Source organism: Myotis brandtii, unplaced genomic scaffold, assembly GCF_000412655.1.
Source record: "Myotis brandtii unplaced genomic scaffold, ASM41265v1 scaffold270, whole genome shotgun sequence".
Lineage (NCBI taxonomy): Eukaryota > Metazoa > Chordata > Mammalia > Chiroptera > Vespertilionidae > Myotis > Myotis brandtii.
Window position 1 is genome coordinate 783,032 of NW_005360273.1, and position 27,596 is coordinate 810,627.

General features: G+C 38.3%; 1 protein-coding gene across 1 annotated transcript in view; it reads right to left on the bottom strand.

The window, feature by feature from the left end:
• LOC102263923 (hemicentin-1) overlaps positions 1-27,596 on the bottom strand; it is a gene marked incomplete at its 5' end in the record, with an annotated part of 222,783 nt that overhangs the window by 30,531 nt on the left and 164,656 nt on the right. Inside the window, 14 exons of the mRNA XM_014541442.1 lie at positions 278-427; positions 3,530-3,700; positions 3,870-4,040; positions 4,692-4,862; positions 5,322-5,492; positions 9,907-10,077; positions 10,612-10,782; positions 11,349-11,618; positions 15,920-16,001; positions 16,981-17,171; positions 17,567-17,701; positions 19,478-19,691; positions 22,211-22,401; positions 24,925-25,194. Coding sequence (XP_014396928.1) covers positions 278-427; positions 3,530-3,700; positions 3,870-4,040; positions 4,692-4,862; positions 5,322-5,492; positions 9,907-10,077; positions 10,612-10,782; positions 11,349-11,618; positions 15,920-16,001; positions 16,981-17,171; positions 17,567-17,701; positions 19,478-19,691; positions 22,211-22,401; positions 24,925-25,194 — 2,529 coding nt within the window. The remainder of the gene's footprint in view (positions 1-277; positions 428-3,529; positions 3,701-3,869; positions 4,041-4,691; positions 4,863-5,321; positions 5,493-9,906; positions 10,078-10,611; positions 10,783-11,348; positions 11,619-15,919; positions 16,002-16,980; positions 17,172-17,566; positions 17,702-19,477; positions 19,692-22,210; positions 22,402-24,924; positions 25,195-27,596) is intronic.

Below are 27,596 nucleotides of genomic sequence, written 5' to 3' on the forward strand. Positions count from 1 at the left end.
TCAGGCGACAAAGCAAAATATTTACAGTTCCCTGTTATTATTGTTTCATAGCATGTTATTCATAAGCATGAAACCTAAATAATCTTGAATAACAATAAAATAAATACTAGTATCTCATGCATCTTTAAGAGTTGACTACTGGGATAGAATTACTATACTGATCATTTAGTAGTAACATCTTTTAGAAACTTTTGACTGGAAATAACAAGATGAAGGCTAACATATACATTTTTAAAGAAGAGGCTTATTGATTACTTCGATAAGTAAAGAAACTCACCAAGCCTGCGAGGCACATTGGTAATTCTGGCATGTATTACTCTAGTATCAGAGGTAGGGCTATCTGTCACTGTGGCGTTAAGGAAAGCAATTCCAAATTCAACATCATTAATATTTCCAATAACACTTCCTCTGGCTCGCTGGGGCCCACCTATTGGGGGAAGGAAAAACATTCCTGGATAAGGAAGTAATTTCATCAACATCACATGGGAGAAAAGAAGGCCAGTATTCAAAGATGCTACAAATCTTCTCTCAAACATTTGAAAAGATCATGACATCTGAATTTAAGAGTGTAATAAATAAGCTTTCAAAACATTTCACTCTAATGTAGTACTCATCATCCCTCATAAATCCAGGCTCCTTCCAATCTATGTCCATCATAGCAGTATTTCACAATCCAAAGAATACAATCAGCGTCCAGTCCCAAAGCCAAAATAAAGTGGGTGTTTGCTGTTGGTAATGAAATGATGATAATAATGAGTTTATTGAGCATGTCATGCGCTATAGTAAGCATTTAATATGTGCTAACTCTTTTAATCCTATCAAAATCCCATAAGGTGGTTTATTTTAAGTAGCCACAGTTTGAAGACTAAAAGAAAGTTCAAAGAAATCATCATTACAGCTAGAAGGTGGTGGAATGAGGATCTGAACACAGATGTGATTGGCATCAAAACCCACGTTCTTTGATCTGTTTGCCTCCTTAGTGGGAACAAAGGGACAGGAGGCATCACCAGCAAACAACAGCTCCTAAGCCTTGTGACAGGTCACTGTTAACATAAATGTGACATATCTAAGGGGTTTTATCGTCCAGCTTGGGTTTCAGATCTTGGGCTTATCAAGTTCTTCGTATTACATATATATTTTAAAAATGCTTAACAAGAAAAATTTGCAGGATAGCATACTTTTAACAGTGCTGCAAAATTCATACCAAGACAATCAGATTGAAAAACAATAATAATTTTAAAAAGTAGCTCTGCAGTAATTTTATGCTTTCTTCCCATTGCTCAACAAAATTATTGGTAACTAACAGAATAGGTGGCTAATGACTATTTCTCAATTAAATTGCATGCTTTGATAAAAGAAACATGTTGGGAAGAAGCTGATAGTGAAATTTATAAATATTCATTAAGAATATATTTTAATGGAATATATTTTAAAATAATCACCAGGTGTTTCAGATATTGTTATCAAGTATTATATACTAGGGAGGATATAATTATATTCAATCTCAGATAAAACAGTAAGTATAGTATCTCACCATTTTATTTATTGTTACTTTTTTATTCACCATTTTAATTTGCATTACTTTATTAGAGAAAACATTTTCTTCACCTTGATTCAGCCTTCAGGTTCTGGACTACATTCATTTGGTCATCAACTATCGAGGAAACAGCAGTAATAAGAAAGTGGAAAAAAAGACATGAGACCTGTCTTCATAGAGCTCGTGTCTGAATAGGGAAGACAGATATTAATGAGAATTCTATAAAAAATGTAAAATTGAAATTTTACACTAATGTGTAAGATTTACTACTCGGGGAAGTCTGAAAAGGAAGTAAAAATTGAGTAGCAATCCAATAAAATAGAGGTTTTAACTAAGCCAGGGAAAAAGGCAGGAGGAGGGCTTTCCCGGTAGAGAAAATGGCATGTGTCACCCTTTGGGGAGGTGGTCGCTTGCTATATTGGAGAAACCAAAAGTGAGAGCTTAGAGAGCGATGGGAACCACACTGCAAGATGATGCAGCAAAGTAGAGAGCAGGCCCAATCAGGACCTGGTAGGCCATATGGGTCCTTATATTTACTTCTAGGCAGGGGAATAGTTCCCCTATTCAGAAGGATCGTGAATTCTCTTAGTTCTCTGGGTCATTGCTAACAAGCATGGCCTCCCACTGTGATCTTGGTTCCCCCGTCTCACAGAGGAAGAACTTGAATCCCAGTGCTCAACCACCATCTCCTAGTCCGGCCAGCTAGTTGGGAACCTTGAAACCTTCTGCCAAACTCTATAATCCAAACTGTCTGTATATTTGGACTGCCTTTCCACTGGGGCCCTGATACCACCAGAGGCTGAGCTACCAAATGCCTTCACTGAAATGGGACTTATTGCTATGCCTACATGTTCGAAGAGCCTCGGAATCCTTGGTAATCAGCTGATATGTTGAGAAGATACGTTGAGCAGTTGACTGATAGACACTTGCCCTGTAGCTTGTCTAGATCCTATAAATCTTTTCATATAACCTCTCTCTCTCTCTTACTGTGCCAAATGGGCCTTCTTGATTCCCAGGGACATTTTATTTCTAAAGCAACCTTAAAGCTTTGGAAAGTCCAGTCATATCTCAAAACTTCAACAGTGCCAAACTGTTCTTTCTGTTCTGCTTCTAGCCCTTAGAAAGTTTATCCTGAGACAAGTACCCTTAGGACTACCCACCATTTAAAAAAATGTTTTTATTTATTTCAGAGAGAGAGGAAGAGAGAGGGCTAAAGAGATAGAAACACTGATGAGATGAGAGAGATACATAGATCGACTGCCTCCTGCACGCTGCCTACTGGGGGGATTGAGCCTATAACCCAGGCATATGCCCTGACCGAGAATCGAACCAGTGACCTCTTGGTTCATGGGTTGATGCTCAACCACTGAGCCACACCGGCTGGGTAACCCATCATTTCTTAGGACCCCAGCAAACTCTTTCTAAGATCCATTAGTTCTAGAATTCTGACTTCGTTCCTCCTAAATTTTTACATTACTTACAATAGCTAGCCATGTTGTGTGATTTGAGTTGTGGTAGCTGAATTGAACTCCTCCTACTCTTTGTCCTCAAACTGAATTGGCTTCTATTTCACTTTCCACACTCATGTTCTCCCCTTTTACATCTGTGAAATAACAGCCCCCAATTGTGTATTCCTGTTAGATGTTCAGCTTCTGCTCTACCCTCATTCTTCAGCCTGAAATCTCAACTAGGTTTTCCCCACGTCTCTACACCCGTTTACCCTTCACACCCAGGACTGCTATTTATGGCTCTGCAGACCAGATCCCATCACAAGGGAGCCTGGGAAGTGGCAAGCAGAGGCTAAAATCCAGCTATGAGTTTGGGGTAGAGCAGCACCAGCTAGAGGAGGGAAGTACTTTTCCCCCAATTCTTCCTCCCAGAGATGGCACTGTTTCGTAATTTGTGGGCCCAGAGTGACTCCTTTTCTTCCTTTGCAGAAAGGCTGTAAATGTGCCAGCAGTAGTTCTGTCAAAATCTCACTGAGTTGCTTACCTGGACAAGCTTGTATATTGCATCTGGAAACCTGAGTGGCGTCTCCCGGACAGGGGCGCCCGCGGTGAGATGGCTCTGGATTGTTGCACAGCCGTTTTCTGGTCTTTTCACCTCCTCCACAAGAAGCAGAACACGGGCCCCAACTTTGCCAGTTTCCCCAACTCCCATCCACTGTGAACAAGAGTGGAATGGTCAATCTGAACAAATCGGTCCTAAGACTGTCATGTAGGGTGGCCCTGCCTGTGCAACTTTTATTTTAAGATCTGAGAGGACGGCGCTGCTACAATGAACACTACGTAGAATGCTTTGCTTGTTCTACTGCAGGAGTCGGGGAGCTCACCAGGACACATGTCAGTGTTGCATCTCTGGATCTGGGAGTCTGGCCCCCCACAAGCTCTTCCTCCGTTGGAGGGTCGAGGGTTATCACACGTGCGGTACCGCCGCATCTGCCCTCCGTTACAGGACCGACTGCAGATTCCCCAGCCACTCCAAGGGCTCCAGTTTCCATGAGCTACAATGCAGAACCATTGGAGACGTGCTAAACAATGACATTCACTCAACAGGGACGGGAAGACTCTCCCCAGGAAATGAAAGGAAACATAGAGATCTATAAAGAGGCAACTTCCAGAGGTAGATGGATCAGCTGTTGTTTTGACCAGAAACTGAGTATACATCCCAGTGACTGTTCAATTCCATATAACACATGTTTACTGAGTCTTAGAGTATTCCAGGAGCTGAAGGATATGACTGAGACAAGATCTTTGGCTCTCGATGAGCCAAGGCTATCACACTGAAGATACAGTGGATTCAGATGCTGCTAGGATTGAGGAATCTAGCTTGGTGACTGAATTAAGGCAGAGAGCTGCCTGCCTGCCTCCATAGAGGAATCATCAACATTATTAACAGTTAGCAGGTCAGGGTGCCGCTGCCCTTGCACTCTGCAGCTGGTCCCATGGAGTAAATGAAATCGGACACAGTCCCTGCCCATACAAATCCATTACTTCTAAGGTATAACACAGACTTATAGCAACCATATAACATTTGAATGCCCTACATCAAAGGTAGACGAATCAAGTCACAGAATGTTATAACTTTAAGGACTTAAAAGCCATAGTGGAACTTTAAGAAAGTATAATTTTGACTCACTATTTCCAACACTCACTTGGACAAGGGTCACTATTGCAAAAATCGCTCTGGACATCACTCCCTTCACACCTGCTTCCTCCATACTGTGGGGCGGGATCAGAGCAGTCCCTTGTTCTCTGTCTGGCTCCTCCTCCACAGGACACGGTGCAGGCACTCCAACTGGCCCAGCTGGCCCACTTGCCATCAACTGGATTAAGGAACAAACAAATATGCTCCGTTAATACTTAAAAATGAGGTTAGCCCTCACCAATTTTCTCAGTGGTTAGAGCATCGGCTCACGTACTGTTGGGTTCGATTCCAGTCAAGGGCATGTACCTCGGGCAGTCAAGGGCAGATTTGATCTCTGGCCTTGGTCAGGGCATGTGCAAGAGGCAACCAATCAATGTATTTCTCTCACATTGATGTTTCTCTCTCCGTCTCTCCCCCTTCTTTCCACTGTCTCTAAACACCAATGGTAAAAATATCCTCAGGTGAGGCTTAAAAAAAAAAAGAGCCGATTAAACACTAATAACTGTCTAATAATGCCTACTGACTGGGCATTATTAGGTTGAGCAATGTTCTTATTGACATTGATTCTTACTGACACACTAGCCAGATAAGAGGCAGTGTTTATTTATTGAGGGTATAAACATTGCATTTCTCTTACCAGGACAGTGTCTTTCATTGCAAACTTGCATCTGTGTTTCTGCTCCAACACAGTAGGAGCCACCAAACGATGGTGGAGGGTTATTGCACAGTCTTGTTCTTGTCTGGGTCCCCTGCCCGCAACTTCTGCTGCACACACCCCAAGGCTGCCAAGTGCTCCATGCTCCATGAACTACAAATATCCCAAGAGACAGAGTCACGTCACAGCACCATGTGTATTAAAAACAAACATTAGAGGAGTAAATTAACTTAGTAATGAGTGAAATTAGCCCAGAATAAAAAATAATAATTAAGATGGAACCAAAGAAAACATGAGTGACGTTCTTCCTTTCTCCTTCTGATTAGATTTTCATGGAAATTAGTCTATAGGGAAATTCTGAAGGCCAACTAATGCCAAAATTAATGCTTAACATTATCCAAAGAGGCTATTTTATTAAAATAAAAATTTAATCAAACTGCCATATGTAAAGACAATCTGACTTTTATTTTTTTTATTTTTATTTTTATTTATTTATTATTTTTTTTTTACAATCTGACTTTTAAAATCCTAGATGGATGAGCATTTGCCTGTGCTCTGTGCTCTGGGGAAAAGGGAAAGAACCAGAAGCTTCGGAACAAGGCTATATAACAGATCCAGATGCGGTTATGGGCAATACAAATGTTCCCACCATGATAACTTGGACCCCAGATCACAAGACCACGTCTTTAAGCCTGATTCAGCTCCAGGTTTAAAAATGTACTTGTATCTTTCAACAACCTGATGATTTGCACAGTTGTACTCTTTGGGGAAAAAAAGTCTCCATTACATAATGTTCATGAATGAAAAGTTCTGAATAACACACTTACCTCCTTCCGAAACAAACAACAAAAAAACTGACCAGTGTTTTCCAAGTGTGGCCAAGGCCCCCGCTGTGGTAACTAACATATTGCACCATCTGACCGCAGGACTAGAACCATCTTATGTTTCTTACCAGGTACATGGGCTGAGAATCAATGTTATGGTTTCTCTAATGTGTTAAGTCAGTATCAGGTCATACGTTTGTTTTGAGGGTCATTTCTAGATATGGGACTCATAAAGTATGTTTTTGTGGTCACCCAGTTTAACGGAGATATGAACCAACACAGGGCCTTAATATCTGTGTCTAAATATTCTCTTAACAATTTAAGAGACATCAAAATAATAAGTTGAAAACCAAGACATGATCATTTGGTTGCTTTGTTTAGAAAAAATTTAAAATTTCTTCTCATTAACTGTTTTCTAATTGAGTTGACTACATGTCCCTGTACTTTATAGATACAGGCAAACACAGTCACACAAATTTATTTTAACTGACAAGAATTTGCACTGAAAAGTATTTGACTAGCCCTAACCTGTTTGGCTCAGTGGATAGAGCATCGGCCTGCGCACTCAAGGGTCCCAGGTTCAATTCCGGTCAAGGGCAAGTACCTTGGTTGCGGGCACATACCCACTGGGGAGTGTGCAGGAAGCAGCTGATAGATGTTTCTCTCTCATCGATGTTTCTAACTCTCTATCCCTCTCCCTTCCTCTCTGTAAAAAATCAATAAAATATAATATTAAAAAGTATTTGACTAAAAGTAAACAAATAGGAAAAAGCCTTTAAATATTTGGCAGATATTACTCAAAGTTATTTCTTTTTTTTTTTTAAATATATTTTATTGATTTTTTACAGAGAGGAAGGGAGAGAGATAGAGAGCCAGAAACATCGATGGGAGAGAAACATCGATCAGCCGCCTCCTGCACATCTCCCACTGGAGATGTGCCCGCAACCCAGGTACATGCCCTTGACCGGAATCGAACCGGGACCTTTCAGTCCGCAGGCCGACGCTCTATCCACTGAGCCAAACCGGTTTCGGCTCAACGTTATTTCTTTATTAATTCATATTGTTGATGCTCAAAGTCCTTATATATGGACTAAGTGATTTTAAAAAATTCTGCTGTTCTAATTATTTTCCTATATTCTATTTTCAAGGCTGTTGGTTAACAAAAGCTCACACCTCTTACATATAAAGTCTTAGAGCATAGATGCATTTTTTATTGCAAGATTATAAATGGGTGATATTTATTCATTTATTATCTGTGTAGTTTCTATTACATATAAATAGAGGTTTTTGGCTGAAGATATATATATTTTTTTAATCAATAAAGAAAACCTTAACCAGAAATGAACTTCACGATATAAAATGTGGTGGAGTTGAAATGTTTCTTTTATATGAATGGAATGATAACAATACAACAGACAGAATAATAATAATATAAATCAGAGAAGGAATAAAACATCATGGTGTCTAAATAATACCAAAGAAGACAACGGTGGAGGAGTAAGTATATAGGAAAAACGCAAAACGTAAGAGAGGGATTTGTTGTTACACTATGTTGCAATTCTGATTCTGGAAAGACAGCAGAACAGGGTCCTTGCAGGGACTCTGGGCCAGATGCCCTGGGTCTGAGTGACTGCTTTGCTCTTACTAACCGTGCAGTCCTAGACAAGTTACTGGGCCTTCTGTGCCCAGTTTATAACCTGCTATATCCAGATAATAAAAGTACTTGCCTTGAGAGGGTCAGGGTGAGGAAAAATGAGTTTATACATGAAAATTGCTGGGATCAGCACAGCACACACCATTGTAAAGTACTGCATATGTGTGAGCTATGAGCTAGTATGGCCATTCTTTAACTCAAAGTTCTCAACGATTTAAAAAACCCCCCAAACACTTTAAAAATGCTCATTCTTTAAGTAATCTGTAAAAATGTGTATTTTTTTTAATGACAATGGCTGTCAAATGCCAGCAGAAAGGTCCATTCCAGAAGATACCTATCTTTATTAGGGGGAGGATTGGAAGTTTAAAAATACCATTCTAACTGGGACGGAGAAAGTACAATATAAGCCTAAAATACCAATTTGCACCAGAAAATAAGAAAGTGTTCAAGGAATCCAGGGCATTTATAAAAATCATTTAGCTTTTCATGACACAGGTATCATCGTTGACAAACTGTACAAAGATTGCCATCATCAGGTATGTTTTATTTTGACACAGTATGCTATTATAATTAGCTTTCTAATTCTTCAAGGTGAAGAAACATTTTGGTTTCTTGTTTATTTTCTTTAGGATTTCATGACAGTATTTTATTTTTAAATGCAATGGAAGTTCTGAACTGCAAATCAAGAGACGCAGAATCTAAGTGAACAGGCTGGGGAAACAGTTCGGCCTGGGTCCAAATCCTTGATTTACCTTTACCCAGCTATGTAACCTCAGTGAACCAATTCTCATACATCCTCTGAATCGTAGTTTCCTCGTCTAGGCTGGGGAAACAGATGGGCCTAAATCCTTGATTTACGTTTAACCAGCTATGTAACCTCAGTGAATCAATTCTCATACATCCTCTGAATCGTAGTTTCCTCGTCTGTAAAATAGTGTGCAATATCTTAGTTTGGTTTATTGATTTCATTTTTTTGACTGTCTCAGCAAAGGTGTCGCTCCTAGTTCTGCTCCATCACTTCAACTATGTGAGTTTGTTCTCTATGCTTGTCAATATAGGATTATTATCTGTTTATCATCCTAGTTTTGAGCAATTAGAAGAGTGCCTTGAGTATAGAATGGGTGCTTAACAAATATTTTTTTTGGATGAATCAATGAATGAGTGAACAGCCACATCTCTATTTCTTTCAGGCTGTCCAACAAGGAGCCCTGATCCTCTGGCACTAAGTAACCCACGATGGTTACCAAAGTGTCCTTCTCCTGGACTCAAGGTCAGAGGTGAGCACGGGATCCAAACAAAATCAAACAGGGGCCTTTCCCAGAGGTTGATAGTGAGAGGAACTCTTTGTCTCTGAGGCCTGAGATTATAGAGCCCCCGTGAGCCAGGAGCTGCCGCAGTCATTTTTTTCCACCACATGGAAAGAGTTTAAAGGAGAATACAGCCAAGAGAGGAAAGCAGAGATGCGAGATGGAAAACATGCTAGTAAACTATTGGCCCAATCCTTGGATTCAATCATACATGAAAGGAGAATTTTTACTTAAGCTTCGGTAAGTTTGATTTCTGTCGCTTGAACCTCAAAGAGCCCCATCATGCCCATGTTGTAGGGTTGTTCCACAAAGTCAAAAAACAGCGCGTACATAAAGCACGTAGCCTGGCCCCTAGCACACGATAGGTATTTAGTCACTGGTAACTATTATTATTTTAGCTCTCCCTAACTGGTGTTTCTGGGAAACCCTTTAACCTCTCTAGGCTTTATTTCTCTCACCTGAAAATGAAAGACTGGATTAGGTGTTACCTAACGTCATCACCTCTAAAATTTTATGACTTGTAATTACTTATGTTTTCTCTACATGATTAAAAAATGCACCACAGTCTGGAGCCTTTAATCATGTTCAGTTAAATCAGGTGTTTTACTTATTCATGCTCTACCTTCCCAAGTTCATCCAGGAGACAGAACTAAGAACGCGGAGAATGAATATATTCCAGGGGAGAGGCCATCACACCTTTTCACAGTGAAGAAGAAAAGGTCATTATGACCCCTTGATGGGAGTTAAAAACAGGAAAGTTTTGCTCATCGGTGGCTTCTCACCTGGGCACGGCCTAATGTTGCACATGATCATTTCCACAGCAGTCCCTTCACACGGCCGCCCTCCGTGTTGAGCTGATGGATTATTGCAAGTTCTGGTCCTGGTTCGGTTGCCACGTCCACAGCTCCTTGTGCATTCTTCCCAAGGGCTCCATTCTGACCAGCTACCATGCACTGCACAAAGGTAAAACATTACACCACGAGATCATGAGCTACATTTCAATTGAAAGTACTAATACTGGGGCAAGGAGAGAATAAAAGGTGATGGGGGAAAACAGAAGAAGGTAAATGGGTGATAAATGGCGATGGAAGGAGACTTGAGGTGGTAAACACACCATACAATACACAGGTGATACACTGTAGAACTGTATGCCTGAAACCTGTATAATTTTATTAACCAATGTCACCCCCAAAAATTCAATAAAAAAAGCAAGTACTGCCAGGCCGATGTGGCTCATTGGTTGAGAGTCGACCTATGAACCAGGAGGTCATGGTTCGCGGGCTAGATCCCCAGCGCGGGCTGTGCAGGAGGCAGCCCATCAATGGCTGTCTCTCATCATTGATGTTTCTCTCTCTCCCCCCCCTCTCCCTTCCTCTCTGAAATCAATAAAAATATATTAAAATAAAAAAGAAAGTACTAATTCTGGGCCAACCCATCGTTAGAAACCGAAATGAACACATGTCTATCTGTCGAATAAAGAGTAGTACCTGGACACAGTTTGTGTTGACAGTTCCGCATTTCTGAATCCGACCCTTGACAAGGCTTCCCACCATTGGCCGGAAGAGGGTTGTTGCAGAGGCGACTTCTCTTCTGGATGCCTCTTCCACAGGTGACACTGCAGGCTCTCCAGGCAGACCACTGGGAAAACCCACCATGAACTACAAAGAAGACATTCTACTTGTCTCTGTTTTAGTGAACAAAAAACCTGCAGGTTGGATTTCATTAAGATGTGCACTGGGCCGACAGCTAAGTCAGAAGCTGCTGAGAAATTGCTTAGGGAAGCGCTCTTTTATGGCAAAATGAAAATCTAAGCGTGAGAGAAGAACTTCAGTTAACTAGAGTTTCTGCCCAACTCCAATCCTGACTCACGCGGACATGGCTACTGAAAGTACACAGCCAAGAAGTTCATATACTGTTTACCTTTTGAATATGCCTTTAAAAAAAAAAAGCAAAATATACACATTAATTTCTGAGAATAAAGTGGACTATTTTTCAATCAAAAAATTCAGTTTGGGAATTTAAATGATTAACTTGGTACTTTTTTAGCTCTAATCTATATTTAGTCCCTTCAGCCTGCAAATTGTGGTGTGCTTTATGTCCTAGCTCCATAAGCTAGAAGTGTCTCAAGGGTTAAGGAGACTTTGGATTAAGATGCTTAATAATCTCTATGATTTGAGTTGCTCTGGGTGCTGTTTAATATGAATATCCATCTGATCACACTCACCTTGGACTGTGACTGGTACTCTGACCATGACAGAACCCATCAGATTTCGAGCAACACATTCATATTCAGATGTATCTTCTTTCTGAGCAGCAGAGATATATAACGAGTTGTTGGACAACACATTAACTCGGTCATCCCAGGGGATAGCGTGCCCTTGACGAGACCACATAATGGCTGGATGAGGCTCTCCAGTGGCCTGACAATTCAATATGACTTTGCCACCAACATTAATAATTGTTGCTATTGGCTCCAGAGTGATAATAGGAGCACCTACAGGGAAAAAAGCACATAATGCTTCTTAGTTTTGGTGCACTAATATAAGCATTTTAACCAATATTATATAGTAACATTATTTTTAAAATTAGGTTAATCTGTTTATAAAACACTGTAGCTTCTCAACTGCTAAGGTTGTAATTACCATTGATAGAATTTTCATAGCTGTTTTATTTAGTAAAAGTCAAAATTTTAAATCCTTAAGCAGGGTAGCCTAGAGCAGAGGTCGCCAACCGGTGGTTTGTGGACCACTGGTGGTCCGTGAGGTCTGAAAGGTTGGCGACCGCTGGCGCAGAGCATGGGACCTGCAGTCAAGGTTTCTGAATTCAAGTCCTGCTTCCACTCCTTACTACCTCTCTAGATTTCATGTCCTTAAACATAGTGCCTAGTTTGAAGGATTGTTAGACTCCACTAAGATGATGTAGGCACAGCTCTTTGATAAGCTAAGACCAAAAGAGTATTAGTGCTATTGTTATCATTGCTGTTTTTTACATAATGAACATTCATGTATTTCACTTATATAATTTTTGTGGTAAAGAGTCATTATTAATCTATTCATTACAAATCATCATTCATTTATTCATTAAACACACATTGAGAGCCTACTATTTCCCAGGCATTGTGCTAGATGCTGAGGATACAGAGATAACAGATACAACGTCTTCTAGTCTGAAGGAGCTCATAGTCTACTGATAAGATAGACCAGTAACTAATTATTGAGTTGTGTTATAATATACCTATAGAATGAAGTAATAGGATAGGTAGAATACAACTTAGTAGAGTGGGTAAATGTGTGGAGACATGGGAACATAAACAAAAATACCTTAATAAATCACATGAAAGCATGTCACTGGAAATGGAGAGGAAAAAAGACATTCAAGAATTATCAAGAAAGTAGGAATGATAGGACTTTCTCATTGAATTGTATGAAGTAAAGGGAGGAATTAATGACTACAGAGTTTTGATTTGGGAAATATAGTGTATGTTGGGCAACTTGATAGAACACTGGAGGAAGAACAGATTTGTTGGGAGGGAGTAAGGAATGGTGCTTTGCATCCATTTAGAACTGTCTCTACACTTGAGGTATCTGTGGGACATTGCTGCAGAAATGTCTAGATGGAAAGTGAATATTCATTTCTGGAGTTCAGAATAAAGAAATGGGCTGAAACTACAGACTTGTGAGTCTTTCACATGTGGATAAGATTATTTCAGAAGTGAGTCTAAAATGAGAGGAAGAGGGCCAGAGACAGAAACTATTGCAACATTATTATTTAAGAGATGGACAGAAGGCAAACCCATCAATGGTACTAAGAACTGATCACTGAGGTAGGAAGAAAATCAGAGAAAATAGTATCCTGGCAACCAAAGGAAGGAGTTTCAAGAGGGAGGTAGGGGTTAATAGTTCCTATAGTGGATGATACCTGCTCCAGTGAAGTCACTGGAGAGAATGTAAAAGAAGTTGTATATAGCTGCTGATTGAATATTTATCGTTTTACAAGTCTACAGTGTCAAGATAGAATGTGAAAGACTTCATGGGGGTTAAGAAGCTTGACTGCATTTTCAAAAATGGGTAAGATTATATATAAGAGAAGGGAGCCTATTGGAGAAAAGAAAATAGCATGGCCGTGGATTTAGCTTTGAAAGGATGATTCATCCTGTGGCATACAAGGTTTTAAATATGTGGTTAAAATCTTCAAATGAAAATCAAAGGATTTGCATTTAAATAGGCAAGCGAAGGGGAGTGTGTATATCCTTGAAGGAATATGATGGGATGACAGCAGTGTTTTAGTGGGATTGAGTTAAAAGGAAGGATTAACTGCTCAAAGAGAGGGAATAAATATCAGATAATTCAGGGTGGTGGCTGCATAGTTTAGATCGAGAAGTATATCTGGAATAATAGAACATAAAACAAAAAGATAGAAGTAAAATGTGTTTTATTGTGACATTAATATGCTAGTATTTTATGTAAAGATATACTGATGTATTGTCTTTTCATATGAAGTTAGAATCTCAGGGAGAGTCATTAATGTATTATTTATATAAACGCCCACATCATCCTACATAACTGCCTTCCTACTGATGTTTACATTAACCTCACTCTAGGAACTTTCATTTCTCTCACAGTGTTCAGATTACATTATGCATTCAATAAGCTTGCTGAATAAAGTAAATACTTCTGATTAATCGCTCAACACTAAATGGCAATATAATGACCAAATGAGCTCATCTGCTCATGTTATTATGGTCAAAGAAAGTGTCAAATAAAACTCAGAATCTTAATTGAGATAACATAGTTGAACATTTCCAAATGCACACAAGGCTGTAAATTAATCCAACAATAAAATTCCTTATGTACATCTTTTAAGGTTGACTTAATTCCACCAGTCACATAATGATCAGTTAAACATGGTCATTTTATCTAAATGAAGACATGGTTTCTGGTTCTTTAATCTTAATTTTAAACAAATTATCTTTTTGGCTTCTTTTATATGGCTCATTTATTTAAATGTGTTTACTGTCAGTAATTTTAAATGAGCTCATCTAATGCAGCCTGTCTTAAACCTGATCAGTGGAACACTCTTTCAGAAGAGATTAATCATGTGATGTTCTACCTACATTCACCCAAACAAGGAAGGGAGAAGTTTTCACGGGAATAACATTTATTTGGGAAATGTGGCATTTTATATTCTCCTCTTGTTGAGTTATAACTCACATCAGCATATTAACATTTTTGGAAAGATCTGCAATATAGAAACTTTACTGCATATAGTGGGTGTTCTTTATATATGTTTAATAAATGAATGAATGTTGTTTAATCTTTTTTCCCTTCAGACTTATTTGACCATCCAACTCAACTTTTTTTCTAATAACATTCCACAAGGTTATCATTTGATAAATATGCACTTAGCAAGATAATGGAAACAACTTAAGTATCTGTTGATGGATGAATGGATAAAGAAAATGGTGTATGTGTGGTGTGTGAATACCTGTATAATATATATATATATATTTCAGCCCTAAAAAAAGAAGGAAGTTCTGCTGTTTGAGACAACATGGGTACACCTGGAGGGCACTATGTTAATGAAATAAGCCAGACAGAGAGAGACAAATAGCATATGCTATCATTTATATGTAGAATCTAAAAAAAAAAAGTCCAACTCATAGAAACAAAGAGTAGATGAGTGGTTGCCAGAGGGTGGAGGATGGGAAAAATGGGAAGATGTTGGTCAAAGGATACAAACTTTCCGTTACAAGATGAACAGGTTCTGAGGAGCTAATGTATAGCATGGTGATTTTAGTTAATAATACTGCATTGTATACTTGAAATCTGCTAAGTGTATAGGTCATTAGTGTTCTCACCAAAAAAAAATAAACCAAAACAAGCAGTAACTGGGTAAGGTGATGGATGTGTTAATTAACTTCTTTGTGGTAATCAAGTCACAACACTTACGTATATCAAATCATCACATTGTACACTCTGAATGTTCACAATTTTGTCAATTATACCTCAATAAAGCTGGAGGGAAAAGACTGTCTTAGACATTGTAAAAACATCTATTCAATGTTAAATTCTTACAGAAAAGTGGTTTGGCAAATAGCTGTTAGGAAATACCAGTCAACAGCATCTCTCCATAGTGAAGGAAGAAGATGTAAATTCATCCCCTTAAGTATTGAGCCTATTCACTAAAGTCGGTTGGCTTAAGTTCTCAACTCAATGACGCTGTCCGCGGGTTAGTCCCTGAAATGGTTCCAGGGCACTGTCCAATGGGCCTCTGGAGTCCTTCCTGTTTTTCTAATTATGAAAGCGCTTTCTTCCGGGGGCTTGTACTGAGGGGCTTCATGGGATAAGCCTGCCCAGATCACATAGTTATTCCATGGAAATAGCGATAGATCTGGAGCACTTTTGAGGTCGTTTACACTCGTCTTTATTTTTAATACACACTTTTAAAGAGCCACAGAATGGCATCGTTGCAAGCACTTTACAAGAACTGCAGTGAGCTATAAGAAGAGTATTCAATGGAATATATTGCAAACAAACAACAAACAAAAGCACTGCCATGAAGCACCTGTGATTTTGAACTGCGTGTGTTAGATAAAATAGAGGAAAATGTCTGTGCCAAACTGTATCTGCCTTATGCTCTATAACAATGGCTCCGTCAGCCGCAGATCCTAAGAGTGGACACACTCTGAAAGCTGCCGTTGATGTACCTGCTATAAAGCTAAGGAAAGTGGACATTCTTTAATAGGCAACATTGCTTTGATCAGGGGTTTAACTGGAATGTAATGAAGCAGCTTACTCTGCAGAGTCAGGCTCACGCTGCGCTCCACCATCCCAGCCTCGTTAGCAGCTACACACGTGTAGTCACCGGCATCGTCATTCTAAGGAAAAAGCAGTGTTTGTGGAAACGTGAGCTCACAGAGCAGGGCAAACACCTTCGTTCATCATGACACTAGTTTATATGAAATTTTCTTTTTGAGACGGCAGTTTAATGGAAATAGAAAAACCTACATATCTTTAACCTCATAAATAGGTTAAAAAAAAGAAGTAGAAAAAGAAATTCCTAGCCTACTTTTTTTCAAAACAGCTCATTATTGCTCTCTGGGATAATACTTACTAGGAAACCAGAGCAAAAAATAGTATTTTAGAATAATCATCTACCCAAAATTACCTTACTAAAGGAACATGTTGATGCTATTCTTATAGTAACTTAAAAACATTAAAATAATCAGGACAAATGAATAAATATGGAGTCTTTTCTAATGGGGATTAGTTCAAAATTTAGGGGATAACCAACAACATCTAATGCTGAAACTAAAAACCAAGGAGAATAAAGAGTGAGAGTGGTCACTGGATTAGGTGGTTAGATAGCATATTTTAATTATTATTTCAATTAATTAAAAACAGGTTAATAAATTACCCATATGTAGTCTAGCCGATAAATTTTTAGATAAAGTATTTCATTCACATGACCCTCAAATTAGAATAACTTAAAGCGCTACTCATTTTCCAAATTACTGAAGTTTTTGGAAAGCCTAATATATAGTTATTGACTTAGTGATGAAAACTGCCCTAAAATTTGTTTGTAATTGTGTTTGTGATTCTTCAATTTCCTGTTCTACTGTTGCTAACTAATAGGCCAATGATCAAGAACAAAGCAGAAAAATTATTTTATGGCTCATACTTCTTCGAAAGGCCTAAAAAGAATAGCTTTGAACCATTGTTTCAGTTTTTTTATAACAACCCATTGATTCAGATTTTACGATTTAAATAAAAATGCAGGAGAAACTTTTCCCATCCATGGCACCTATAGAAAGGCATCCATTGTGGCAGTTGATCAACAATTCCAGTGCGACTTACTACGGTGCCATAAATGGCCAGGGAGCCATTGCCAAGTTGGTGGATTCTGTGGTTAATTTCAATATCCACCCCCTTTCTGCTCCACTGGATGGTTGGGGCAGGATCGCCTTTGACCTCACAGTTCAGAATTGCATTTCCGCCAAGTGGTTCAATCCAATTAGAAGGGTAATCACCTTTGAAGACTGGAGGTTCTGGGAAAAAACACAAGGCAAAGTATAAGTAAAAGGAAGCTCTGATCATTTCTTTGTGATGTTGAGCTATTTAGAAAGGTCATTTAGTGAAGGGTACAGCCACTTTCAAAGCCCATGAATTTTCCAAAATCAACGGCTCATGCTAATCAACTGGATAATCTCACCAGTTTCAGATGGTTACACTTTGTGCCAAATGATCTCCTTACTTACTGCTTACCTACTTTGAGTTGCATGTTCAAAATATTCTATTTCTTATGAATTTGCATATCTGTGAATTAGGACTAAATGGATTAACAAACTGAAGGTATGGTGTATTACTACATAAAAAGAAAGGAAAATGCAAACCATTTATTATAAGTAAATTATGAATAAAAAAATAGAGCACTGTTACCTACCTTTCACATAAACAAATCCAACTGCCTTCACAACACCCATGCTGTTCTCTGCGGTGCACACGTAAGTACCCGAATCCTCTTTGGAAACCCTTTCAATAACAAGTTCACTGTGTCCGTTGACACTGTCAAAGTGGGCTGAGAGAAACAAGTTAGGGAACAAAACAAATGCCTCTCAGTAACCTGGGAAAACAATCACAACAGCTCCGCATTTTGCAGGTTAGATTTATGTGTTAGTCAGCAATTGCACCCGAGATCTCATCATGACCTTGGAGAAGAGAGCCTTTCCCACAGATCCCTTCCTCTGGGCTATTTGCTCTGTCTATAGATGCTTGTCTGAAGAATGAAAAACAGCAGAAGGAGCAGGAAAAGAGAGTGAAAACAAACATTTTAAAAATTATTTGAGATTGAAAATACACCTTTCATCTCCAAGTGTTGCCTAAATCTGGTTCATAGTCTCTCTGGGTTTCAAAAATCTTTCACTCAGAAATATGACATTGTCCATTTAATTTATCTCACCACCACTTTTCCTCCCAAACAATTTCCATCAAAAACATGAAAAAATTTTCAGTTACAATTCAACTGACTTGGCAAGTCAGAGGGGATGTCATGAAAATATACACGTTAGGTAATGACAACATGATTAAATTTGTAATAATTTAAACTTCTCCATAATCAGTGGTGATATAAATACTTACAAAGGTAGTTATAACATTTGGAGTACACTATAATGTTAATCCTAAAGCAACTGATACTAAATAAGATTCTGATTAGACCAGTCAATATCTAATTATGTTAAGTATATATTTATCTTGCATGATTTTCCCAAACTATCTTTTAAAATTTCATAGTGCTGAACATTAAGTGAAAAATTAGGCTTTAAAATTTAAATAGCTAAATAAGTACTGTACCCTCAGAAAATAGTACTTAAGATATTTTTGCATGTTATTTTCCCTTAGTGACATATACTATTATTATTAAGGTAATATAGTTGATGAACTCCAGTCATTAACATAAATATTTGTAACAGAAAGATCTAAAGTTTATTACCACATTTCTAGAAAGATATTTATTAAATTCTAATAGTGCAGGATTTCAGAACACAATTTTGGACAAGTTTTATTACTGCAACATCTTTATGCTCATAACAAAGTCTAACAAATAAGGAGATACTTGTCATCCCAGCTCTTGAGTTCCAGGCACTAACTACCTTAATATGTAGTGCACATATTGACTAGAAATTTCTACATAATCAATCTACACTATAATAGAGATTAATGCATATAGTAGAAGCAGAGTTCTCTGTAAATTTAAGACTCTAATGGTAGCCAACTTAATTCATTTATCAATGATGAAGGAGATCCGGTGGGGATAAATTTAGGTGCCAGTATTTACAATACACTTTTCTCCTGGGGGAGACAGATTATTTTTAGGTTAAAATATCTACTTATGTCCTGCAATATATGGTCCTGTGACCAATTTATCCTTTCAAAAGAATGGCAAGAATATAATATACGAGGTATAGGTGAAAATCCAGGCCAAGTTACACATTTTACAGAATGTGGAGCAATCAATTCTTTTTAAAATTGTTTTCTGTTTTGATTTTTTCAGAGAGAGAGAGAGGGAAGGAGTGGGAGAGAAACATTGATGTGAGAATGAAACATTGATTGGCTGCCTCTTGCATGCTCCCCTCCAGGATCCAGCCTGCAACTCGGGCATGTGCCCCAACCAGGAATCGAACTGGTAACCTTTCAGTGCATGGGATGATGCCCAACCAAATGAGCTACATCAGCCTGGGCGAGCAATCAATTCTTCATGTAACTTTCAATCAATTCCCATAGCTAAAGGAATGAAGATTGGATTAGAGTTCTTTGTGGGCGTATTTCTTCTCTTCTGAAGAATTAAATTACCAACCTGGGATAATATTGTTGTTGAAGGTCCATGTTAACTTGGGCAGTGGAATACCAGTTGCTTTACAGCTTAATCGTAGCTTTTCTCCTTTATTTAATGACACATCACCAGGAAGTTCAGTGAAAGTGGGGAGAACATGTACAGTCAGGCTGACAGTGTGTGTGTCTTCACCTGCAGCGTTGTTTGCAACACAGGTATAGGTGCCAGAATCCTCCAGCTTAAAGAAAGAAAAATCATAGTGCTTAAAATTACATAGTCTCACATCACATTAGACAAAATACATAAACTTGCACAGCTTGGTCCCCAAAAGAGCATTCTTATATAAAGACAGTTTAAATTTCTATTTTGTAGTCTGCCCCATCTGTCTAGCTTTCGGCATAACATAAATTAATATGTATATGAATTTAAACAAAAGCCTATACCTTATAGAACTCTAGCATTTTATGGCCCCAAGAGCTCACAAAACTTTAGATTCTAAAGTTTATAAAACAGCTGGTGTACTTCTGCTCTGCATTGTGCAAATACAAAACAAGTAATTCTAAAGACTGGTTGCGTCTCGACAGTAGAGTTGGTGCTCTGGGTAATGTGGCACCAACGACTACCAACTTTTTAAAGGAAGTAACAAGAGTAGGGGCAGTATTACCTGCAATTCTGAAGTTTCACTTGCTAAATCCAACTGCCAGTTCTTGGCACGCATGTTACCATCGTAACTAGCTAGTTATTAATATTAATAACAGGAAAGGAACCAAGGGGAGGCCAGACATTATAAGCCTAGTCATCTGGGCAGCTTTACCAGGAAGCTGCAGTTTTACACTTCCACCAGTCCCTTCCCTGAAGATCACTGGGGGAAGAGACCAGACAAAGGGGAAATGGATGCATGCACAGCGAAGTAGAAAAGGTGCTTGTCTGTCTTTCTAACCTAGAAAAAACATAATTGGCCAAAGGGGGTGGAGCCACTGCAAGTCCATGAAATCTTAGAAAGGGTAAAATCCCCCGATAAAGCAGTTCATTCTCTTGTTCTTCGCTTCTCTCCCGATTCTTTGCACTCGTCCATGTGCTAGCCTGCTATGTGGCCCTAGAGGCTGCATGGTCTATGGCCATGCAGCCCCCACACAATGGACTGCAGCTGGGAACACAAGCTAAGCTAGCCTGATGCTAGACTGGACTGTGCAAATATGGAGTGGAAACTCTGGACCCTGGCTTTAATCCTCGCTCTGCTGAAGATAAAATGGGACTTTTCCTTGGGCAGGATGGAGTGAGATGGGACCTTGGAAATTCCGGGGTTTCATTCCACAGAAAGAAAACTTTCTACAATACCTCATCTTCTGGTGGAGGCCTCAGGAAACCCTTATTCCTGTGGCACCCCAAGAAGCCCACTTCCACCAGCAATAGGTGGGGACACAGAGAACACCCCACTGATAACTATCTTACTGGATTTATTGGTGGCATGTGAATTATGACTCCCTTCTCTTTGAGACCATGTCTTCACTTGGCTTCCTGGATACCCAACTCCCCTAGTTTTTTTTCCTATATCACTGGTTGCTCATTTTCCATCTCCTTTTGCTGACTGCCCCTAAACATTACATCTTAATGTTGCCATGTGAAAGGTCCCAGTCATTGGCCCTCTTTTCTTCTTCTTTTTTTTTTTTGATGATTGACAAATAAAAATGGTATGTATTTATTAGGTTGTATAACGTGAGATTTTTTTTATTGATTTCAGAGAGAGGAAGGGAGAAGGAGAAAGGGATAGAAACATCAGTGATGAGAGAATCATCCATCGGCTGCCTCCTGCACGCCCCCTACTGGGGATTGAGCCACCCTCTTTTCGTCTTTATCTGCACTCAATTCCTTGGTGCACTCATACAGACTTATGGCTTAAAATACCCCTCTATATAAGTACCAGTATTTCCAGCTCAGATCTCTCTTCTAAATTCCAACTATACTGAACTTCTCAGTTCAACTCTCTGCTTGGATGCCTAAAACTCATGTCCAAAACTGAACTCCAATTTCCCTTTCCCCCTTCCTGTTCTAGCTTAACTTTTAATTTCTCTGAAATTGGAATACAACTTAAAAACTGGTCATCTGCGCTAGTTTGCTTGTTTACATTTTTTTTCTTAGTGGTATATAAAAAAATGATCCATCTTACTACTGAAGGAACTTTAGATTTGAAATGAGACTTTTGCTGGCACATGTGATTGAGTTAGGGCCTACTGACCTAGCTTACCACTAGGGCTTTATACCTGGTAATCCCAGGGGTCTGATTCCTATAAAGTAAATGGGATCAACTTTATAGGTACATGCCCTTGACCGGAATCGAACCTGGGACCCTTCAGTCCGCAGGCCGACGCTCTATCCACTGAGCCAAACCGGTTTCGGCAAGAAAACTATTTTTTATACTTGTTTAATAGCATATCAGACTTTCTTACATCTCCATTCTCCTAATTGTTCCCATACATGGTTATAAGTATGGAATATAACAAATAAATTTAGAATTTTTTTCTGAGAAAATATTTTCATAAAAAATAAAGTAACAATTTTAGAAGGAGGGCATTCATGAGTTCCTACTATCTGTTTAATACTAGTCTCAGATCTGGGACATAAAATAAGTGTAAAATGAATTTATAAGAGTATTTTTCTTTCATTATTAAAAAACATATCTCCAAGTTAAACTATTGAAAGTTAAGAAGATAAAACAACAATCTGGCTCACTGTACTATCCATGTCTGTTACACTTACCACAACATTCTCCAGAATGAGTTCTCCATAGGGTTCAACAGTGTATTTTCCTAACAAATTGGCTAAAAGAACATTGTCTTTTTTCCAGTGAATTGCTGGTGTAGGGATTCCATCAGCCACGCATGGAAAAACAGCCTGTGAATTCTCACTGACGGTGTAGTATACTTCCGTACTTCGAATTTTGGGTGGCACTACGAAGAGTTTAAAATAGATGGTCATTTAGGATGTTGAGTTCAATAATATATTTTTTACATTGAAAATTAGCACAACAAAGAGTCTTTGGAAGGTAAATTTGCTAGAAATACTAAAAAAATCTATTAAGATATTGATTTGTTTGTTACTATAAAACCAATCAACACTTCTGATGCTAGCAAGAACTGTCATGGATTTGAACTTATTGAGTACTTTACAGTTTCAGGGCAAATGACTTAGGGCAGGGTTGAAAACCTTTACATTTTATTTGACTTTCTTGAGTTTCTTTTCCTTTTGCAGTGAAGTAAAACAAACGCCAAACATGCTTCTTTTGTTGTAAACTGCTGGATTTGTATCAGAGACATATTGTGAGAATGAACTAATGAAAGTTACCAGTTTAAACACTGTAACACACTGCCCCATACTGAATATCACAAAATGTTAAAGAAAAAGTAAATTATTGCAGTATTTCACGTGTTGCAACAGACGCAAGCAAAAGCAGGTCAAGACATTTAATTCAAGTTTTATACTGTCACAAAGGAAATTTATAGTGATTTCATCACTCTGTGCATTGTGATACCAAATATTTCCTGTGCCTCAACTTTTTGAACTAGAATTTTGGCAATAAAGATAAATTGAATGTTTTGGTGTACTAAAAAATACTTTAGTGGATGTAGAACTAAGACATTCTAAAGGAAAAAGTCTTTAAAGTTTTAAGAATATTTGGATCAAAAAGTAAAAATATCTTCCCTCCCAAAACAATGAACTTTGAAATTATTCAAATACATCAGTGAGAAATGGATCCATTTTAATACCCTTTAAAAAGTGACAGGACAACAGTTGGTCTCAGTAAAAGTAAAGCTATTGTGTAAACTCCAATTTTTCATCCTTTTTATAATTATATGAGAAAATATACAAACATGATTGAATGAATATATGCATAAACATTACAAATATGAAAAACATAAGAACCTATTTTGTTTAATGGTACATCATAAATATTCAACTCATTTTTAATTGAATCATGCTGTATTTTTATTATCTCCTTTACACGGGTTTCTTTGGAGTTATTTATTTTGTTAGTTGTTATAGAGTTCCAACATTAGTACATTTACTTCAATTCATTCTTTTTCAAAATGAATAATTTAAGGCTATGCCTTTATATTTCAGTTTCGTTTTGGCCACACACCATGCATTTTGATATGCGCCATCCTTATTTTTATTATTTTCTAAATAATCTAAAAGTAAAAACATATTATTTAACCCACTTGTTAGTTAGAATGGTATTTTGTAATTTGCTTGGGGTTGAGGTTTTGGCATTAAGAGTTCATTACAGATGTCCAGCTTTGTGGGCAGGAATTGTGGCATGTTTTTTAAAAATCTTAATGATTTCTTTGTTGTTTAGTATCTGGTAAATTTTGGTAAATTTTCTACAAATACTCAAAAAGAAGGAGTGTTATTTATTCATTAGTTCCTTATTTATTAAGGGATCAATATATATTGATTAGATCAAATATATGAACTGAAAGCAATGTATTTCTTTGGAAAGAAATGTAGAAAACTCATAAATGGTGATTTTTTTTGTTTTGGCTAAATTATTCATTTATCAATTAAAAGTGATTTCACTTGAACTTTTACTGTAACTATGAAGCTGTAGGAAATTCAAATACAGCTGGTAAATAAAAAATAGCTTTCACAAACTTTTGAAAAAAGAAAAGCAGAAACTCATCATTAAAACAAGAGTAACTACTATTAGCAATACTAAGATTACAAGTACTAATAATAGTTCTGAAAATAGTAGTTAGAAACAGCTTGATTTGCTCAGTTTCCTACCACTGATATTAATAGTTATTCTATCATTAGTCTTACAATATATATTAACAACTAAAATATTTAAATACTGATCTTTAGATATTGTCATTGAATACAAAGGAAAATGTGGTACCTTTTTTTCTGTTACAAAAACTATACATGTAAATATTTTGCTACTTTAAAATAATGAATCAAATAGATCTCTAATTCTCATCGGGTTCACACTATATTTATAATGTAGGTCATGGTGATTAGTTTGGCGATGACTTTCGACTTGAGAAGTGAAGCAGAAGAATCGCAAATACAAATGGACTTCTCATAAGCCAAAGTACAGATCTCAGTAATCACAATATGAGGGGATCACTGGCAGCATATTAACTATCCTGGACACATTATTAATAAAATATCTCTTTCTCACATGCAAATAAATGCCTACAGAAAACAGATTTGAAGGGCAAGTGTACCTACAGCGCGCACACACACACACACACCCTCCACATTATGAATTATTGGTTTTGCATGGTTTTTATTTACATCAGATGTTTTCTTAGGGGCCTCTTTACCATGGTAATGTTGTAGATTGAAATAATCTTTTTTAATTAAATCTTTATTGTTCAGATTATTACAGTTGTTCCTCTTTTTTCCTCCCATAGCTCCCCTCCACCCAGTTCCCACCCCTAGATTGAAATAATTTATGTGAAACCACCTACCGTGGACAGTGAGCTTGGTGCTCGAGCTGCTAGATCCTGCCACGTTAGCCGCCATGCATGTGTACTGGCCGGCGTCCTCGGGCTGAGCAAAGGCTATTTGCAAAGCCCCAGAGCTGAGGGTGCGCTGGCGGACTGATTCCACAATGGCATGGCCACCTTTATGCCACGTGATGTCAGGCGGTGGGAGGCCGTCTGCCTCACACGGTAGTGTGACAGGCTTATCCACAGCAATGATATATTCCTTTGGATGGATGGTGATGACAGGAGGAACTAAAGATACAAAGTTCAAATTTCATCTTAAAAGTATGAATGTACCATTCACACACTCTAGTACTCCCCTAGCAAAGTGAAGTCTCAGAGATAAGAAATAAAATCCTGACTTTAGCATATAATCAAAGGGTCAAGTTTGTTTTCATTGACCTCATTTCAGAAAAGTATTCTTTATATAGTTAACAAATGTCAACAACAATCAACTTTAAATAAGGATAAAAACATATATTCCCAAGGAATTCCATGTCCAGAAAATTTAGGCGGTGTTGACAGGCACTTCTTAAACATGCATGTATTGTGTGATTCACTTCAGCTATTTAAGCTTTCAAAACAGACTCCTTCAAAGTTTGGAATTAACTGCTCTCTACTTATGCATTTTCTATGGTGCTTAAGTATGGTGTCTCATATACAGTGGCCAAATTTAATGAAGTATTACTTGAATGAATGAATAAATAAATGAATGGGTCATAGAAAAAAATTATATAGATAAAACTTTTCCCACTTCTTCAGAAAATTATGGAAGGGCTGATGATAAAGACTTTTCCTTTCTAGTGTTTATAATAAGTTGATTAACACTTAGGTATTGGTCTGGGTATTCTATTGAGACTTAAAGACAGCTTAAATTAGTATGAGAGAACAACCAACCGCAAGCACAGGACATAGGAAGGAGAGGAAGAGGATGGCCTCCCCACCTTCAAGGCCAGAGATGGTGACAAGTTGCAGAGACAGCCATGATGCAAAATTTAAAAAAAAATCCTCTGAAATATCCACCACCAATTCAAAAAAGCTTGAGAGACAAGGCCAACAATACTCATTGTTACCACAGGCTGACGAAGAAATGAAATCAGAAACAAGAGATCTCTGAGAACTCCACTCTTCCAAGTAAGACCCTCCGTACATGGCAAGACCCGGGGGGGCCTAGGACTATCTGCTATATCTCCAGAGGCTATGGAGAAATGGTCAACTATGTAGAGACCAAATCTTAGGCTACGCTAAAGGTGATGAGTGAAATAAAATCCCCATGTTGTGAAAAAATACGAATAAGCATGTTACAATTATTTTTACCAACTAAAATTATCTGGTTGAATCTGTGCTTGCAATTACATGCTGTATCTGCAAGGAGCGGCTGTATTCAGAATTGTTCCCGTCTCTAGAGCACACAATGATCTCTGGCTGCTTTTGGGATGTTGAAATGCTCTTAGTTGTTTAATGTGTTTCTTTGTCCCATAATTGCTCATATTGATAATTTTAATCAATTGGTGAAAACAAAACAAAAAAACCCCCTCAGTCTGGAACTGTTCTTTTCCATGACCTCTGTATTGTCAAGACCAATGAAGTATTTCTTGGTCCTTACCCTACGTGACCTCTCACTTTCATTCAACAAAGCTGTCCACTCACTCTCCTCTCCTGGCCTCAGTCTCGTTCTCTTCTGACTCCTCTGCCCTGTCCTTTTTATCTTTTCCAGTGTCTTCTCCTTTCTGGGACCCCTAAACAATGCAGTGTCCCAGGGGGCTTTGTCCTTAGCTCTTTTCTATGCAAATTCTCAACCAATCTTGTGAATTAAAATATAATTGTTACTTCCTCATTGATATCTTAGATATTTCTCCCATGAGTCCTGAATTCATAACTATTCATCTATTTGACATCACTAGGATTTCGAATAGTTTCCCACATTTAACATGATTAAGCACAAATCCTGGTTTCCTTTCTCCTACCAGTTCCTTCCTTGCATTCCCCGTGGCGAAATCATCACTCAGCAGCTCAAGCCCAAAGCCCAGTGATTCTTCTATTTCCCTAACCTCTCAAATCTGATTTATCAGCAATCGTGGCAATTACACCTCCATAAATATTGTCAACCCATCACCTTTTTTCATTAACCCTTGAAACTCCCCAGTCCTGGCCAGACCATAATACCCTGCCTAGGTGACTTTAATAGCTCTTCCAGCTCTAGTCTTGCCTTTTCTCTAAACTGTTAGCTGCACAGCAGCGAAAGAGATCATCCTAAAACCAAATCAGAGTTCTGGTTAAAGGCTTCCCAATGCACAGACAATGAAATCTAACCTTCCTTCGGTCCTTCGGCCCTCCATGCACTGGCCCTGCCTTTTTTTCTGACCTCCCTCACGTTTGCCAGCCCCTCCCCCCCCTCACTCATCACTGTCTAGCCACACTGGCATGCTATTTTCTTACTCTTTCCTGTCTTTGGGCCATTGCACATGCTGTCCTCTTTCAGACACTCCGCCACCTTACAGGCTCACCCTAGCTCATCAATCAAGTCTCAGCTCACATGGGACCTAATCAAACAAGGCACTTTAACCGCTGAAGTGGTCCCCACGTTTCCCCATTATTCTCCATCTCAGCCGTTTGTTTTTTCTTCTGAATGGCATATATCAGAATTTTTAATT